Source organism: Hemibagrus wyckioides, linkage group LG25 (genome assembly GCF_019097595.1).
Source record: "Hemibagrus wyckioides isolate EC202008001 linkage group LG25, SWU_Hwy_1.0, whole genome shotgun sequence".
Lineage (NCBI taxonomy): Eukaryota > Metazoa > Chordata > Actinopteri > Siluriformes > Bagridae > Hemibagrus > Hemibagrus wyckioides.
The window spans coordinates 17559515-17576808 of NC_080734.1; the positions used below are offsets into that span (position 1 = coordinate 17559515).

The 17294-nt window shown below is 38.3% G+C and overlaps 2 protein-coding genes and 1 pseudogene across 2 annotated transcripts; 1 reads left to right on the forward strand and 2 right to left on the reverse strand.

Annotated features, from left to right (window-relative positions):
- Nucleotides 1–1901, reverse strand: LOC131346295 (uncharacterized). Its single transcript, XM_058379757.1, has 4 exons — nucleotides 1765–1901; nucleotides 1550–1651; nucleotides 1162–1369; nucleotides 1–705 (listed from the first exon to the last, which is right to left on the reverse strand). The coding sequence occupies exons 1-4, from the start codon at nucleotides 1794–1796 to the stop codon at nucleotides 235–237; spliced, it is 813 nt and encodes a 270-aa protein (XP_058235740.1). The 5' UTR covers nucleotides 1797–1901; the 3' UTR covers nucleotides 1–234.
- Nucleotides 1902–2117: 216 nt separating this feature from the next.
- LOC131346296 (coiled-coil domain-containing protein 106-like) lies at nucleotides 2118–4318 on the forward strand (annotated as a pseudogene).
- A 2176-nt stretch (nucleotides 4319–6494) lies between these two features.
- Nucleotides 6495–16680, reverse strand: LOC131345580 (uncharacterized). The gene is made up of 18 exons (XM_058378518.1): nucleotides 16388–16680; nucleotides 16018–16180; nucleotides 14430–14579; nucleotides 14169–14326; nucleotides 13864–14040; nucleotides 13613–13754; nucleotides 13288–13475; nucleotides 12765–12906; nucleotides 12509–12669; nucleotides 11077–11280; nucleotides 10737–10890; nucleotides 10454–10603; nucleotides 9093–9253; nucleotides 8730–8906; nucleotides 7950–8091; nucleotides 7229–7416; nucleotides 6773–6914; nucleotides 6495–6687 (listed from the first exon to the last, which is right to left on the reverse strand). Exons 1-18 carry the CDS (start codon nucleotides 16568–16570, stop codon nucleotides 6512–6514), a joined length of 2958 nt encoding a protein of 985 aa, XP_058234501.1. The 5' UTR covers nucleotides 16571–16680; the 3' UTR covers nucleotides 6495–6511.
- Nucleotides 16681–17294: the final 614 nt, after the last annotated feature.

Below are 17294 nucleotides of genomic sequence, written 5' to 3' on the forward strand. Positions count from 1 at the left end.
TCTAGATGCACAAAATAAGCAAGAAAATGAACACAAAAACAAATTTGCAAATTCTACATTTCAAACTGAAGACTCACAATTCACAAAGATAGAAAAACAAATATACAAATATACAATATATGACATTTACATTTGACACTATCAAGACAAAATAAATTAAGTTTATCTTTCCCATAGAACGACATCAATTCCTGCCATCTCAGCGCTCTTACAGTGGTTTTAGTGACTGAATGACTACTTGTACTTTTTTGAAATGTCATGAATCAGTCTGCCAAATGCACCACCATGGTGTTTCTTTCCTAGCCATTCATTCCACTCAATAACTGCAAGGTGGTCAGAAAGCAAACTCTCGGTCTGATTTCCCCTAAGCCTCCAGATCTGCTCCTTGTAGGCTCTCCATGCCCTTTCAATATGCTGGGTATGGGCACCAGTGTGGGGATCTACATACCACCTGCTGTGGTTGACAGTGTGATGGTTGTACCCTAGTGCAGGGAGTATGTGATATGCACGCCACTCGTCACTGATAATTGATGACCCAGGTATCACATGATGGGCAATCAAGGGGACAAGATGCCTTCTAGATCTTCTCTCTAGAAGACGTAGAATAGGTTTTCCAGATCTTCGCTGTGGATGATGCGTCACACCTAGCATCCCAAAGACCCACTTCTTTCTTTTCCACCCACCAGCCATTCTTCCTCTACCATACTGATCGAAAACCAACACAACAAACAAAGCCACAACAAGATAGATCATAATAACTGTAACTTTGGTACAGTTTAGTGCAAAAGTTTGCATCCCATTTTTGATTTGAGATTTTGTTTTCATCATCGTGATATTTACTGCACAGTTAGCACCTATGTTTCTTCATCAGAAATTAATTAAAGTTGATTTTTAAGTAATTTGTCAATGCCAACATTTGCACTTTTGTAGTTTTCATTATTTTATCATAACTTATCATTTATACAATCCTTGACCATTTTTGTTACTTCTGGTACATTTTTACTGGCTTAATATGCAATAAAACGTATGTTAGGATTAGGGTGAAGTTTACATCCCCTCACGTTAAATTAGCAGAGTACTATAATTAACATTCATTAACATAAATTTAAGATGTTAAACTAAATTTGACATTTATTTAAAGTTGATATTGCTGTAACATACCTTTCTTTTGTGCCGAAAATGGCTTTCATCTATCACAACAAACTCCCTTCTCCCACCAATCTGCTGACCTGTACGCCTTCTCATCTTTTCCACTGCTGTGACACAGACTTCTCTTATTTTCTTTGTCATTTTACTAAGAGTTGCTGAACTGCCTGCAATGCTGTAATCCATCATGTCGATCTGCCGTAACCGTGGAACCTGTGAAAACCTTTAAAGGCAAATAAAACACGTAATGTTTATGTACACCTTTATGTAAAATAATTGACACTATATGCCTTATTTATTTAAAATATTCAAAATGCATATTTTATGCACATTACAAAGAGAACAGCAACAAAGTGACTTTATGATATACATGTTTATGTTCATACTGTCATTACTTGCCTACCTGTACATGAATTGGATCCACTTACTGAAGGAGACCTTTGATGCACTGGAGATTGAAGAAATTTGTTTTGCCCTTCCCTCATGTGCTGCTTGTCGACAAATCCTATTAAAATAAATAAGGTTCATGCAATGGTATGATTATGCTGTAATGTCCACCAACATGATCACTTATTGCAAATTAGTGTACTTTTACTTAATTTATTATATATTTCTTACCAAGGATCTCCACTGTTCGTTCTTTTCTTCATTTCCACTTCCCGGTGGCATATTGTGCATTTAATTTTTTTTTTTTTTTTTTAGCAGTTTTATTTTCTGAAGACACTTAATCAACTTCAGGGTATTCTTCATAGAACTGCGCCGATTAATAAGCTTCTTTAGCCGAGTTAATCGGCTCATTTTTTTCTTCTTTATTTTAATTTTAATAAAATATTTGCTTTAGATGGTAGTTAATTTATGGTGACCTCCAGCTAGTTTGTGATGTCATGGGCGGGAGATTTCACGTTCCCGCTATCCTACGTAATCAGTGTGGGACACAGGAAAACTCGCGCTTTCAAACTTCATCAATATAACCAGCAAACGATACAACAGGGCAGGACATGGAGACCTCTGACCAGAATCGAAAGGGCGTGCGGACCAGGGCCAAAAGGAATGCCTGCGTGGAGATGAACACATTAGATGAAACGTCCATCAGTGGCGCTAGTGGCGAGTATCTTTCTTGGTGCTTGGTGAGTATCTTTACAGGCGCGCGTTATGAGTGATGGCTAGCAAGCTAGCGGCTTGCTACAGGTCTTGATGCCCGGGACGCACAGGGGGGTGGGAGCGCTGTGACGCGCTGGACTGTATTCATCCTCAGGCTGGCAGAAACCTAGCTGTCAACAGGAGACTTTTTTTTCTCTTTGTGTAATATACAGGGGCAGGGCGGGATGACAGTTTGTTAGACAAGTTAAAAGAACGTTCTAAATCCATTGAATAATTACTTTCAACCAGGTGTGTCCATGGCCCCCACGGCACAGATGGCAGACAAAAGAAAATCCCGTGAGTTGGAGATGTGTAAGCTCAGAGTAGAGTGGCAAAAGGAGAAGATTGATGAGCTGACCAAAGAGAGAGACTATCTAAAAGAGCAACTGGCATCAGGCAAGTCTCCCTACAGACAAAATGTATTGAAATTATAGTACAGTGAACTTATGTTAGTTTAACTTTGTGTTCCTATGTGCCATGTGCCACTAGCTGTGGGTCTTATGCATGCATTTGTATCTATTTAACAGCTCTTAAAAGAGGGGACACAGGGTCCGTCCAGGCAACTCCGTTGTCTTCAGATTCCTTTAGTGACAGCTCAGACGAATCATCCTCTGATGCTATGGCTGACTCTTCCTCTAAGTCATCCTCATCAGAGGGGAACAGAAAGAAGAAGAGGACAAAAAGGAAGGGAAAAGGGAAAAAAGTATGGGAGGAAGTCAAAGAATATTGAAGCAAAGACACGTAAGAGAGGTTAGAATGCTAATTTTAAGCATTACATAATAGCTTTATAAGCTTCCAAGTACTTCACAGTAGAGGTTACAGAAAACTATATAAACTACCCTGATGAGAAATATTTTTTGGTTAGATAAACCAATAAATCAGCACAACTCTGTATAATAGGAACCTTATTCATGGGCTTAATTTAAGCATTTAATTTTAGGTGTAGGTGTAACTGGGGTGGTCTGCTCTTTTTCTAAACTGATGTTTGTGGAATGTATCATACTATAGATTGAAACAATGTAAGTCAAAGGTGGGTGTGGGAATAATAAAAGCAAATCCTAACACTAATTCTATTTTCTCTGAATTACAGCTCAAAACCCACAGCAGGTGGTGATCCGATACAAAAAAATTCTTTGCCACTTCAGTAGAAGAGGGACCATGTCAGCTGCTTTCAAGCATGTTGGGGTGGACCGGAACACAGTGGTAGTAACTGCTCCAATCGCAGAGCTGTTCTTCGCTGCACCTGTCAAGTATCAGGAACTGCTTAAAAACCACAACAGTCAAATTACAATTGGTGCATTTGCCACACAATGTGTTGCTGCAATTCAGGAAGATCCAGCTATAGAAGATAAAATCACAGCCCTTAAGGCTTCTGGAGAGCTGCTGCCCCTAAAACAAAAGTGAATAGTTTTCTAAAGTTGTACAATGAACCAAAACTCTTCCACAATATGCAGTGATGTTCTTTAAGGTTTAAAAGTTAGTATTGAGGTAGTTGAATTTTTACACTGTAATTTTTTATATTTTATTATTGTTTTTTATATTTTTTCTTGTACTTTGGAACTTCTGTGATACAGTGTTGGCAGTGGTATATTTTTATTTAGAAGAAGAATATTAGCCTTTATTTGTCACATATACATTACAGTTCAGTGAAATTCTTTCTTCGCATATCCCATCCTTGGAGGATGGATCCCATCCTTGGGGTCAGAGCGCAGGGTCAGCCATGATGCAGTGCCCTGGAGCAGAGAGGGTTAAGCGCCTTGCTCAAGGGCACAACAGTGGCAACTTGGCGGTGCTGGGGCTTGAACTGCGATCTTCCAGTCAACACCCCAGAGCCTTAATCACTTGAGCCACCAGCAATGTCTACACTGCAGAAATTTATTTTTGTATCAGATTGCTAAGGTTTAATTTCATATTACAGCAGAGTTATATTGTCTGGACAAGTTGACAGTTTTGCACTCTTTGTGACTCATTGCACTGAATTTTCACTTTCAAACCTTTTTACTTTAAGACATTTTGCTAATTTTCTTTTATTTTGTTGCTTATTTTGTTCATTTTTGTTACATTATATGAGATTTTTATTTGAGGTTTTTATAAAAGAGGTTTATTTTTAAATGTAAAGTTGTACAGTTCCATTTTGTGCATCTAGAAATAAATGTTTCTATGTACTGTATCACTCTTTGCTGTGTTTGTTTCCTTTTTCTGTTGAGAAAATAACTGAGCCTTTAAATCTCCTTTGTAACTGCTTTATAAGGCATAGATAGTCCTCGCTTTAGATGAGCTCACAAAAATAGTTAAGTAAATTGTAAATAGTAAATGGTTTTTATGTACCTGAATTAATCATGATTTATATTTAGAATATGTATTTATAAAGCATTTATTAACACTCATTGACAGTACATCTAATGTATAAATGTACATTTACATTGGTTATTAATCATTTACTTACACTTTTCAAATGATCTTATAAACCACTGACATCCCCCTAATAAATGGTTTATATGTAATTTAATACTTATTGTAAAAATATAAATTGATAATTAATAAAGTATGTAAATGCTATTATCAAGTACATTATATATACTATATTGCCAAAAGTATTCGCTCACCCATCCAAATAATCAGAATCAAGTGTTCCAATCACTTCCATGGCCACAGGTGTATAAAATCAAGCACCTAGGCATGCAGACTGTTTTTACAAACATTTGTGAAAGAATGGGTCGCTCTCAGGAGCTCAGTGAATTCCAGTGTGGAACTGTGATAGGATGCCACCTGTGCAACAAATCCAGTCGTGAAATTTCCTCGCTCCTAAATATTCCACAGTCAACTGTCAGCTGTATTATAAGAATGTGGAAGTGTTTGGGAACGACAGCAACTCAGCCACAAAGTGGTAGGCCACGTAAACTGACAGAGCGGGGTCAGCGGATGCTGAGGCGCATAGTGCGAAGAGGTCGCCAACTTTCTGCAGAGTCAATCGCTACAGACCTCCAAACTTCATGTGGCCTTCAGATTAGCTCAAGAACAGTGCGCAGAGAGCTTCATGGAATGGGTTTCCATGGCCGAGCAGCTGCATCCAAGCCATACATCACCAAGTGCAATGCAAAGCGTCGGATGCAGTGGTGTAAAGCACACCGCCACTGGACTCTAGAGCAGTGGAGACGCGTTCTCTGGAGTGACGAATCGCGCTTCTCCATCTGGCAGTCTGATGGACGAGTCTGGGTTTGGCGGTTGCCAGGAGAACGGTACTTGTCTGACTGCATTGTGCCAAGTGTAAAGTTTGGTGGAGGGGGGATTAAGTTGTGGGGTTGTTTTTCAGGAGCTGGGCTCGGCCCCTTAGTTCCAGTGAAAGGAACTCTGAATGCTTCAGCATACCAAGACATTTTGGACAATTCCATGCTCCCAACTTTGTGGGAACAGTTTGGAGCTGGCCCCTTCCTCTTCCAACATGACTGTGCACCAGGGCACAAAGCAAGGTCCATAAAGACATGGATGACCGAGTCTGGTGTGGATGAACTTGACTGGCCTGCACAGAGTCCTCTCCTCAACCCGATAGAACACCTTTGGGATGAATTAGAGCGGAGACTGAGAGCCAGACCTTCTCGTCCAACATCAGTGTGTGACCTCACAAATGTGCTTCTGGAAGAATGGTCAAAAATTCCCATAAACACACTCCTAAACCTTGTGGACAGCCTTCCCAGAAGAGTTGAAGCTGTTATAGCTGCAAAGGGTGGACCGACGTCATATTGAACCCTATGGATTAGGAATGGGATGTCACTTAAGTTCATATGCGAGTCAAGGCAGGTGAGCAAATACTTTTGGCAATATAGTGTATATATGCTTTTTGAGCATGAATAAAGCATTTATAATGACATTAATAAACTGCTTGCTAATGAGTATTAATATAGAAGGAATGCTTTGTAAATGATTAATAAAGTATGTACTCATGCTTAACTAATGCTTAATAGTGTGCAGTTATTATAAAGTGTTACCTTCTAATTACAAGATTAAATGAATATTGTTCAGTTCATGTAGCATTAATGTAAACCAGTTACACTGTGAGGATGATGGTGCTGATGGGATCTGCAGTATAACTATAGTGTTAAATCAAGTTAACTGAAACATGTGTGGTAGAATAGAGCTGTTGTAATGTTTCTGTTGTAAAACACCAGCATTGGGGGTTTGATTCTCAGCTCAGGTGTGAGTTTACAAACCTGTCAGAAACATAAATTTATCTCAGGGAGGCGCACAACTTATATGGCATGGGGACCTTAGTGAATCCGAGCTGAAACTCCAGACTGGGCTCTTCTCCAGGTGGAGGGCTAAAGGTAAATTTCTGCAGGAGGCAGGTGAAGAGAAGGAACAGTTCCACACGAGCCAGGTACTCGCCAGGACACATCCTCTTACCTACAAGGCACAAACATCTAACGATCATGACTTTCTTTTTCATTTCTTGGTAAATAAAATAATTTAAGACAAATTTTCAGTGTACCTGCAGAGAAGGGAATGAACGCATCTCTCCTTCGGAACTGTCCCTCTGAGTCCAGAAAGTGCTCTGGGTTGAAGGTGTCTGGTGTTTCCCACTCCTTTTCATCATTCAGCACAGAAGAGATGTTGGTAATCATTACAGTTCCCTATGAACACAAGAGAAATCAGTAAATATAATGATAAAATCAAATATTATGGGTTATCGGTTGAAGAAGAAATGATCACTATAACAATATCAAATACGGTAGATTTTAGTTTAATAAACTTTTCTGTAAGTAATAATCAGTATAACATTTTCCTTTATATTTTAGATACAATCTCTGAGTGCCATTTACAGTGAATTCAGTATTCCTGGGATAGGCTTTGGATCTACTGCAACTCTGTCCAGGATAAAGTGTTTACTGAAGATAACTGAATGGCACTTTTTTAAGTTTGACTACTAAAATGGATTCCCCCTTACCTTTGGTACTGAATATCCCCCTAGTGCAGCGTCTTTTGTGGCCACTCTGGCCATATTCAGTGGGACAATATCACCTTTCCTCTGCACTTCATGAAGAACAGCATTGGTGTAGGGCATGTTGGCTTTGTCGGCCATAGTGGGGAAGCGTGTCTTTCCAATCACACATTCAATCTCTTCCTGGACTTTCTCTAAATGGAGGGAAAGTTATTTATTTAGACTGAAAAACCTCACACAAAATGGACAGTAAGTTTCATGCACACTATAAGTTTGTGGACACTTGAGCACCACACCCATATGTGTGTCTTCCTCAAACTTTTGTGTGTACAGTAAGCACACAATTGTATTTGATGTCTTTATAAAATTACAGTTTCCATTCACTGGAACTAAGAGGCTCAAACACTCTTACAGCATGACAGTGTACCTGTGAACAAAGTGAGATTTATGAAGACATGGTGTGTGAAGGTTGGAGTGGAAGAACTGGAGTGTCCTGCACTGATCCCTGACTCTGACTCAATCCCACTGAACACCTTTGGGATGAACTGGAACACCGACTGAACTCTAGACCTCCTCACTCTTACAACTAATGCTCTTGTAGCTGAATGATCACTAATCCCCACAGACACGCTCCAACATCTAGTGGAAAACCTTCTCAGAAGAGTGGAGCGAATTATAATAACAAAGTGAGAATAAATCTGTAATAGGTGTGATTAGAAACACATACCCTGTATCAGTGGATATTTTATCACGTAAAGCAGAGCCCAGCGGAGGGTGTTAGTTGTTGTCTCTGTTCCTCCTTCAAACAGGTCCACTATGCACCATTCCAAGTTCTCGGTGTTAAACTGGACCTCCTTGTCATTCTTCCTCTGAAAGTAATTCAAGAAATGCACATCTAGAGTGAAGTGAATGAACAGGCATATATGGCTCAAGATATTGTGGACAGCTGACCGTCACACCCATATGTGGCCATTCCAAAACCATGGGCATTAACATAGACTCATTCCCCCATTTACTCTTACAATGGCTTTACTTTTCTGTGAAGTCTTTCCACTAGATGTTGGAGCGTGTATGTGGGGATTAGTGATCATTCAATTACAAGAGCATTAGTGAGATCAGACACTGATGTTGTAAGAGTGAGGAGGTCTGGGGTTCAGCCGGTGTTCCAGTTAGTCCCAAATGTGTTCAGTGGGGTTGAGTCAGAGTCAGGGCTCAATGCAGGACACTCCAGCTCTTCCACTACAACCATAACACACCATGTCTTCATGGAGCTGCACACTTTGAGCCTTGAGGCATTGTTATGCTGGAACAGGTTTGGTCAGTTTAGTTCAGTGTAGTAAAACTGTAAAGCTACAGCATACAAAACAACAAGAACCACATTTGGGTGTCCACATATATTTGACCATATGTGTATGTCCATGTTCTTCTCTAGCCTGTTTGTAATAAACCAATCCAAAAATGAACCATTTCTCATCATTAGCTTGTTTAACTTATGCATTTTAATTACATTCTCAATTTCTGCCAAGTAAGAGTGGATATAATCTTTCGGCTCATTCGGGTCCTGGTCCTGTTTGTGTTTCTCAATCTTCTCTGCCAGGAAAGCTGCCAGTCTGCGATAGTTTGCTATTATAGTGTGATGAGGTCCTGGTACGATTTTCATTATGCTTGGATATGCATCATAGAGCTGAAAATGAAAGAAAAGCACAGAATGTTGTATATTTAACAATACACAAAAGCTGCTTATTGCTAATAAATGTTGTACAGCATATTTAAACTTAAATAGCATTTTTCATTTTCATTTATCCATTAACCTTAACTTGAGCTGTTGTAATCATTTATGTTCATTAGGATGTAGAGCTGAATCCTGTACCTCATTCCACACAGATCCAGTGAGATGCACTGACTCTGCACTCATGCGAAGAAGTTTCTGAAATTGAAGGTCATTATACTCGTAGCGTTGCCCAAATACCAGGCTGCCAATCACATTGGCTACTGCATTATTGATTTTGATGAGAGGGTCAAATGAACAGCCTACAGTTAAGAAATATTGTTTTGAATGTGAGAGACGATAGAACAACAACAACAACAGCAACAAAAGCTATGCCATCTAAATATCTCATGTGAACATACACTACTTTGCCATTGTCACTACTGTCCTCAGAATGAATTAATATCTAGTCCCTTTCCATTGATGTGGGCTGACAAATTGTGTAACAGATACTGTCTGCAATTGTATACTCACAAAATGACCTACACGGTAGGTACACCTGAGTGTATAAGTACATACAATACCTGGCTGAGTGATGATTTATGTAATGAATAGAATAATTTTCAGATATATTTTGATTTGATAAATTTGGTCCCCAATGAAACGAATGAAATGAATGTTATCCCTGTGTCAGTGGTCTACAACATTAATCAGAAGTTCATGAACATGGTTTGGATGCAAATTCAGGTTTATTAAAACAGAAAATCAAAAGCATGTAGGAAAAGTGGAAAAGAAGACAAACTCGATCTATACCCAATAAGACAACATCAGAATGTTAATCATATCGGAAAAGCTTGAACACCTCACTGACAGGGATGAGATAGTGAGACTTCTCCATGAACAGGAGTATGTTAACAGCATTAGTGTTCAGGAACAGGTGTGTATGATTACTAATCAGGTAATGTGGCTTGTTATTGTTTAATACAAGTCGTGACAGGATTTGATAAGGGCCAAGGTTGAGTTTGAGTTTGCATGTGAGGTTGGTCAGGATATAGCAAAGCAACACCCAACAGCTTATGTTCAACTCTTTTGATATTCAATATACCATTCATTCACTTTGTAACTCAGTGGTTAACCTGCTGAACTCCTGTTGGTTGTGTAAATAAGATAAACACAAGTTGCTCTGGATAAAGGGATCTTTGCCAAATGTTTCATTTTCATTTTGTTTTATCCTGGTTAGTTTTGCAGTAGAGCTAGCTTATGCTTGAAACCCAGGACACTCATAACACCTATGTCCAATTTACCGTAGCCAGTTCACCGTCTGACATTTTCTGGCAGCTGGGAGGAAATTAGAGAAGCCGATTAAAAAACCCATTCAGATGCCGGAAGAACATGCAAAACCCCAGACAAACGGTAACCAGAACTCTTGCTTAAATCAGACCCTGAAAGCTGTGAGCAAGACAAGCTGGAATTATTCCTGAAACTTAATAATGCTGTTGTTGCTCCATTACTACAGAACTCACCCTGTTCCTGTTCGAATGCTTCACACAGGAAGTAGCATTCCTGTTGGATTTTGTGTTGTAGTGTCTCTCTGCTCTCTCCAAAGTTCTTGAAGAAACTAACAGAAAATTGTTGGTGCTTTCTCCATGAGTAGCCATTGGTAAATGACAGACCTTTTCCCCATGTTCCATGATACAGAAAAACAAATCAGACAGAGCCTTATTTTCCTTTCATTGAAAGCTATTTAGTCTAAACAATACCACAACACACTTTGTACACACTGAGCTACTGCTCAGATCGCCTTACCTCTGCCTTTGTAAATATCATCAAATAATGGTGTAACACAACGAGCAAAGCTGTCTGAGACAAGGGCTTCTTTCACCGCCTTATATCCAGAAACATACACAATATTGGTAAGACCTCTCCTGAGACTGAAAATATTCCCATACTTTTCTGATAACTGGGAAGACACAGAAAACAATGTATGCATTTTAAACCACTGTCATGGAATGGGGATTTTAGGAGTGTTATCTCCTCAAGTTTATATTTAACCACAGACTTAACCATTCAAACAAACACTATTCTGTCTTAGTCTACAAATAGTTATCACTTTGTTATTAGGCTTTTTAAAAAAAAACCCTCTCACCTTATTCATAGTCATATAGTCACTTCCTGTAAAGACATTTCCCAGGAAAGGCAAAGGCACTGGTCCTGGAGGAGAGTTAGGTGAATGTTTGTTCCGAATAATGTAAATAAACAGCAAGAGAAGTGCGGTGAAAATCAGCCATTCGTTAAAAGTGAACAGCTCGTATAAAAAATAAAAAATCATAGCTATCTTGGTCCGAGGATTCGATTATTTGGAGTAACCTAGAGCACTGTGCATTTGGATAGCTCTCTAATGTACCTCTGCCGAAAATGCCTATGTATGTGCACACGGTTCAGGGTCTCGCAGAGTTCAAAATTCCAGGGCTGATTTTCCCACTGAACTCCACATGCCTTTTATGGATAGTTTTAAATAGCCACAGTAACGTTAATGTGAATATTTCATTTTTTTTTATTGCTTCACCATACATAGGACATCAGATAAAAAGTGTTCACATTAAGCAAAAAAAATACTTCCAGGATGTAAACAGCTGCATATAAAGCTACAGAAAAGCATATGTAGACGACAAAGTGTGTGTTATGTAACATGTTCTTTCATGAATTATTAGTGGAAAGTTTTTTAAACTAATTCCAAACTTGATAAGATCACCAGAGCTGACTCTGAGACATGCAGATAGGAGATACTTTGATGTGTTTAGTAGAGTCTCGTCTGGAAAGTATCTCCTATCTGCATCTCCTATCTGATCAGCTCTGGTGATCTTATCAAGTTTAAAAACTTTCAGTCATGGTAAAGAAAACTATATACAATATAATGCTTATAATGGTTTCATATAATGTTTACATATATAATATGACATTCGTGAATATTTAATGAATAATAATAATAATTGTAAGCAAAGTTAGAAACAAATATTTTAATTGTTAGTTTTCTTTTCTTTTCTATTTTCCCTTCAGGGTAAAGTACAGAGGTAGGAGCATTGTGATACTGGACATTGCAAACAATACTGGACCATTCCACATAATTGAATGAATGGAGCAGTACAACATGACATATTACACATTAATATAATTTTGTCATGTAAAAAATCTGAATCTGGGGAGAAAATGGACATATCTGCAAAACAACAACCCCAAACACACAGCCAGATTAACTCAACACCGGTTTAAAACAGAAGGTGAAGGTGTTTTCATGGCCTAGACAACCTCCTGACTTTATTTATGAAGGATTTTGAAATTCCGAGTCCATCACACTGAAAAAATCTTGTTGAATTGATTTATTTCAAATACATCAGTTTTATGTGATTGAATTGTGTAACATAAACACAATTAGTTTTTGTTTCATCATCCAACATGATTTGAGTGTGTATTTTTCAAAGCCCTGAATTAAATCAAACCCTGAGCTCACACCTGAGCTGAGAATCAAATCCACAGCATATACATTTGTGTCTAAGAGTATGAGCTTAGCGTTAAGTCACACACATGCGGTAGGGTTTGGGTGCGTATGTGAAGCCTATCTGACCCTCCAAGCTCAGCTCTTCTCCAGGACAAGGGGAGATCCTGAAGCTCTGCAACAAAGAGGTGAAGAAGAGAAAGAGCTCCATACGAGCCAGCTGCTCCCCTACACATGCTCTCTTCCCTGTGTAACACATAAATGAGACATATTTCTGTTAACTGTTATTCCTTTTTTGTGTTATTGATTCATCAGACATCTATAGAGCATATTCGCTTTACCTGCTGAAAAGGGCAGGAAAGCATCCTTCTTCAGGAACTGGCCCTGATCATCCAGGAAGTGTCCTGGGTTAAACCTGTCTGGTGTTTCCCAGTCGTTCTTGTCATTAAGCACAGACGACAGGTTTGTAGTCACAGATGTGCCCTAACAAAGAGAAAAAACGTAGTATTTGTTACATTGCATTCCATTCATTCATTTTCTGTACTACACAGCATCCAAGGGACGATGAAGCTTATCACAGGGATTCAGGGCACAAGGTAGAGGACACCCTGGACAGGCAGAATCACACACCCATTCACACACTGCCGACAATTTAGTGATGCCAATCAGAATACATCACATATCTTTGGACTGGGGAGGAAAGCAGAGAACCTGGAGGAAACCCCTGAAGCGCAGGAAGAACATGTAAGCTCCTTACAACCCCTGAACCCTGAAGAAGCAAGGAAACATGCTAATCACTAAGCCACGGTGTCCTCTAACATTGCATTTGTCCATACATTATTATTTATTTATTCAGTGATTAACCTTTGGTATGAAGAATCCACCCAGTACAGTATCTTTAGTGGCCATCTTTGGGAAACCCAGAGGCACAATGTTGCCCAACCTTTGAATCTCATGAATAACAGCTTCAGTGTAGGGCATGTTGGGTTTGTCGGCCATGCTGGCTTGGCGTGACTGTCCAATCACTTTGTCGATTTCTGCCTGGACCTTTTCTGGAAAGATAAAACACTGAAAAATAGTTGTGCAGCAAACTGAATGTATATAAAGACTGTTTGGATTTTTCAGACTCTGTGTTCATCTTTAAGTAGTGACTGGTGATGTTTATGAATTGGTATGTGTATGAACTCACTCTGTATCTCAGGGTACTTCATCATCAAAAGAAGACCCCAGCGCATTGTAGTGGCCGAGGATTCTGTCCCTGCTTCAAACAAGTCCAGCATTGCAATCACTAATGTATCGATGTTAAATCCAGCTTGTGGATCACTCTTTCTCTAAATTTTAAACAGAGAACTTCCTTGTTCATGACTGGATCCTTAACATTTTGTTTTTTTTTGCAATTTCCGACCCACGGAATGTTCTAGAGAAAGATCTTAAACAAACCTTTTCCATTTCTTGAAGGAAACTGTCAATGTAATCACGAGGATTTGAGGGATCCCAATCCTCCTTATGTTTCCTTATTTCTTCATTTAAGAATTCAATTATTTTTGCGTAGTTTGAAAACATCTTCTGATGAGGGCCAGGAAGGTAATTAAAAAGGCCAGGGAAGGCATTATACAGCTACCAGACACCACAGAGGAGACAAAAACAAGACAGTGGTAAATCTTCTTGTGAAGATATCACACAGTGAAGCATCATATGTGAATAATAATTGATTTGGTGTGAGAGATAAACTTTTGCCTACTGACCTGAGTTTGGGACAAGCCTGCTAAAATGACAGCTTCAATATCCAAACGCAAAACATTCTGGAAATTCTCATCATGGTATTCAAAGCGATGGCCGAAAACTAGTGCAGAGATGATGTTGGAGACTGCGTTGTTCAGATAAATCTGGGGATCAAAAGGACCTAAACAGGCACAAAAACAGGATTTGTACATCACATGCATAACTTGGTTGTGTATATTTGAAATCTAAATTGTCCTGAACTCAGCTATTTTGAGCTTTTATACCCTGTTCTGCTTTGAAAGCATCACACAGAAAGATGCTCTCCTGCTGGATACTCAGCTCCAGAGTCTTCTTCCCTTCACCAAAGGAGCGTAGATGTGTGAAGACAAACTTCCTCTGGTTCTTCCACAGATATCCATTACTGAGAACTACACCTTCAGAGCACAGAGCATAGCACAGCTACATTATACAACTATTTATAGGTGATGTATTAAAAGCAAGGTTACTTTAATGCATGAAAATATTTCATTCAGCAAACTATTAGAAATGTCCAAATGCTATTTATTTTTATTGATTAAGTTGATGAAAGGTCACAGTATGTACACTAAAATTACCAGATTACCAGATTGGTATTGGGTTATGTGTGCCGTGTTGGGTCAGTTTTGTTTAACTCCGAGGTTAAGGAAGGGACATTGTAGTGAGTATAAATGCTTCACCCCTCCCCTTTTCCTGTTATTGTTTCTGTTTTTGTTTGTTTTTCTTTCTTTCTTTTTGTTACGGAAGGAGACTAACATTTCAGTGGCAAATTTATTGGGACCTGAACAACAGACATTCATGTAATTCAATCCAAAAATGAAATGATTAAAAAAAAATAAAAACCATGCTGTCATTTAATAGAAAAGGTAGAAGCTCTCTGTAAAGTGACTTTTATAGACAAAGTCTCATGTGTCGGTGTTTCTGCCACAGGAAACTTTTAGATCAGACAATTTTACAACTTGACAAGCTGCATGTCAGGTTTGCTAATATTTAGCATTAGCTGTGAAGATTATGAACTTTTACAGAAGAGTCCTAAAACCACTGTCATTTGTTACAGGACTTTTATGCAAGAAAATGAGCTGAATTCTATTTATCAATTCTTGTGAATATGATTAATTCCTCTATTAATTCCTCTTTCAATGGCTTAAATGTGCATGATATGTTTGTTTACTTTTTTTATTATTATTATTATCTATGTGAACATTTGTACTAATACACAGATAAGCTTACACTGGCAGTAGAACAGATTACTGTGTAAACGTTTTTACTGCCTATTTATGGTTCTTAGTGTTAGTTATTATACTTATGCAATGCTTCAGATCAGAAAGATCACTTCAAAAATATCAGTGTAATATAAATATAAACCTGGGAACAATAGTTCTTGCATTTTCAACCTAAATGTAAAAATCTTCATGTTTATTATATAACTGATTGCATGAATTCTATGAAATATATACTGATATATTTGTATGTAAATGTGCCTTACAGCACATTTTACAGATAATTAGCCATAATGGAAGAATGTAAAAGTAAAAAAAAATAGATAGTATAGAAATTATTGTAATTTAGTAAAGTGGGGTTTTTTTTGTTTTGTTTTTTTACCTAAACATTTTTGGAGTGTGTAAAATTAATAGTGTTCATATAAAAAAAAATGATAAGAAAGTAATTTTTCCTAATAATTTAGTATCAAAGACAATTATTTGTAATAACAATTAAAAAATATATATTTTTAATACATTGCCAAAAGCACAAAAGTACATGCCACACCCCATTGATTATTATTATTATTATTATTATTATTATTATTATTATTATTATTATTATTATTTTACTTGCCAAGTCCCTTAAAGACTTTGTTAAAGAGAGGGACAGCAGGGCGGTCTGCAAAGTTGTCCAGTTTAGTAACGAGAGCCTCCTTCACCAGTTTATATCCAGAGATATACACAGCTTTCTCACTGCCCCAGCGCAGGCTGAAGACGTCTCCATATTTCTCAGCAAGCTTAGTTTAAATACATGCAAATGAAAAATGAAGTGAAAATGAAAAGCAAAAAGATACACAATGATTTTGTTTCTATTTTTCAGTCACATTTGCTATACATGTATCAGAAAACATTTTATTACTCTGACTTAAAACTTGTAAGGGAGTAAGAAACATGTATACATTGATAAATATATGGTTGATCTACTCAAGACTTTTTCAGCCTACCTTGTTTATTGATTTGAAGTCAAGCTCAGTGAAAATGTTTCCCACAAAAGGTAGGGGCCACGGTCCTGGTGGAAAGTTGGGTGGATTTCTATTCCTGATGATATCAAGAAGTAGAAGAAAAACAAAAAATACTATAAGGAAGATTTTAAAATCAAGGTATTCCGCTAAGTAGCGTAAAAGCATTGCTGCGGCTTGTGAGGTTTCTGGTGGTGTATCTGCTCCTGTGTGTGAAGGTTGTGTAATTTATCTGTTTGAGTTCTCGACCTACAGCTGCACTGGAGCAGAGGCAAGTGATTATGTAAGCCACTGTAAATTCCAAGAAAAGCTAAGCAAAAAAACACTCCAGTGTGTCCCCCCACCTTCCTTTCATGCTAGCCTTTTTACACTCTAAGAACACACTTCTTTGTGCATGCAAACCCCCCATACCCCCCACCCCCCACCCCCACAACACACACACACATACATATCAGCCACTTTCTTAGAAACACCAGATGAGTGCTCGGAAGGGCCCCCTTTGCTCTGACAGCAGTCTCAATACTTCATAGTATGGAATCCACAAATTTTTGTATTCATTCCTTTGAGATTTCGGGGTCCATGTTGATGCAAGCTTTGTTCAGATTTGCCTGCTGCACATTCATGTTGAAAATCTGATTCAGACCTGGTGAATGAAAACTGTCATGTTCATGGAACCAGACTGAGTTAACATGTGCCTTCTGACATGTCCCTATTATCATACTGTAAGAAACCATGATAAGATTGTTGCTATTAATGGATGCACATACTGTGAAAACATGTGGAAAAAATGAATCGGGGTCTAAGATATAAATGGGAGGCCCTCACCAGCTTCTATAAACACACAAATAACCTCAAATGACAACAAAAATAAAACAGATTTCAATGTGTATTT

What these genes read in the sequence shown, in the direction of transcription:
- LOC131346295 (XM_058379757.1), bottom strand. Translation starts at nt 1,796, where the DNA reads ATGAAGAAAAGAACGAACAGTGGAGATCCTTG. An exon ending in ACGAACAGTGGAGATCCTTG is followed by an intron (nt 1,652 to 1,764) that starts GTAAGAAATATA and finishes TTATTTTAATAG; the next exon opens with GATTTGTCGACAAGCAGCAC. An exon ending in ATTTTCGGCACAAAAGAAAG is followed by an intron (nt 706 to 1,161) that starts GTATGTTACAGC and finishes GTTTTCGATCAG; the next exon opens with TATGGTAGAGGAAGAATGGC.
- LOC131345580 (XM_058378518.1), bottom strand. Translation starts at nt 16,570, where the DNA reads ATGCTTTTACGCTACTTAGCGGAATACCTTGATTTTAAAATCTTCCTT. An exon ending in ACTTCAAATCAATAAACAAG is followed by an intron (nt 16,181 to 16,387) that starts GTAGGCTGAAAA and finishes ATTTAAACTAAG; the next exon opens with CTTGCTGAGAAATATGGAGA. An exon ending in TGCTTTCAAAGCAGAACAGG is followed by an intron (nt 14,327 to 14,429) that starts GTATAAAAGCTC and finishes GTGCCTGTTTAG; the next exon opens with GTCCTTTTGATCCCCAGATT.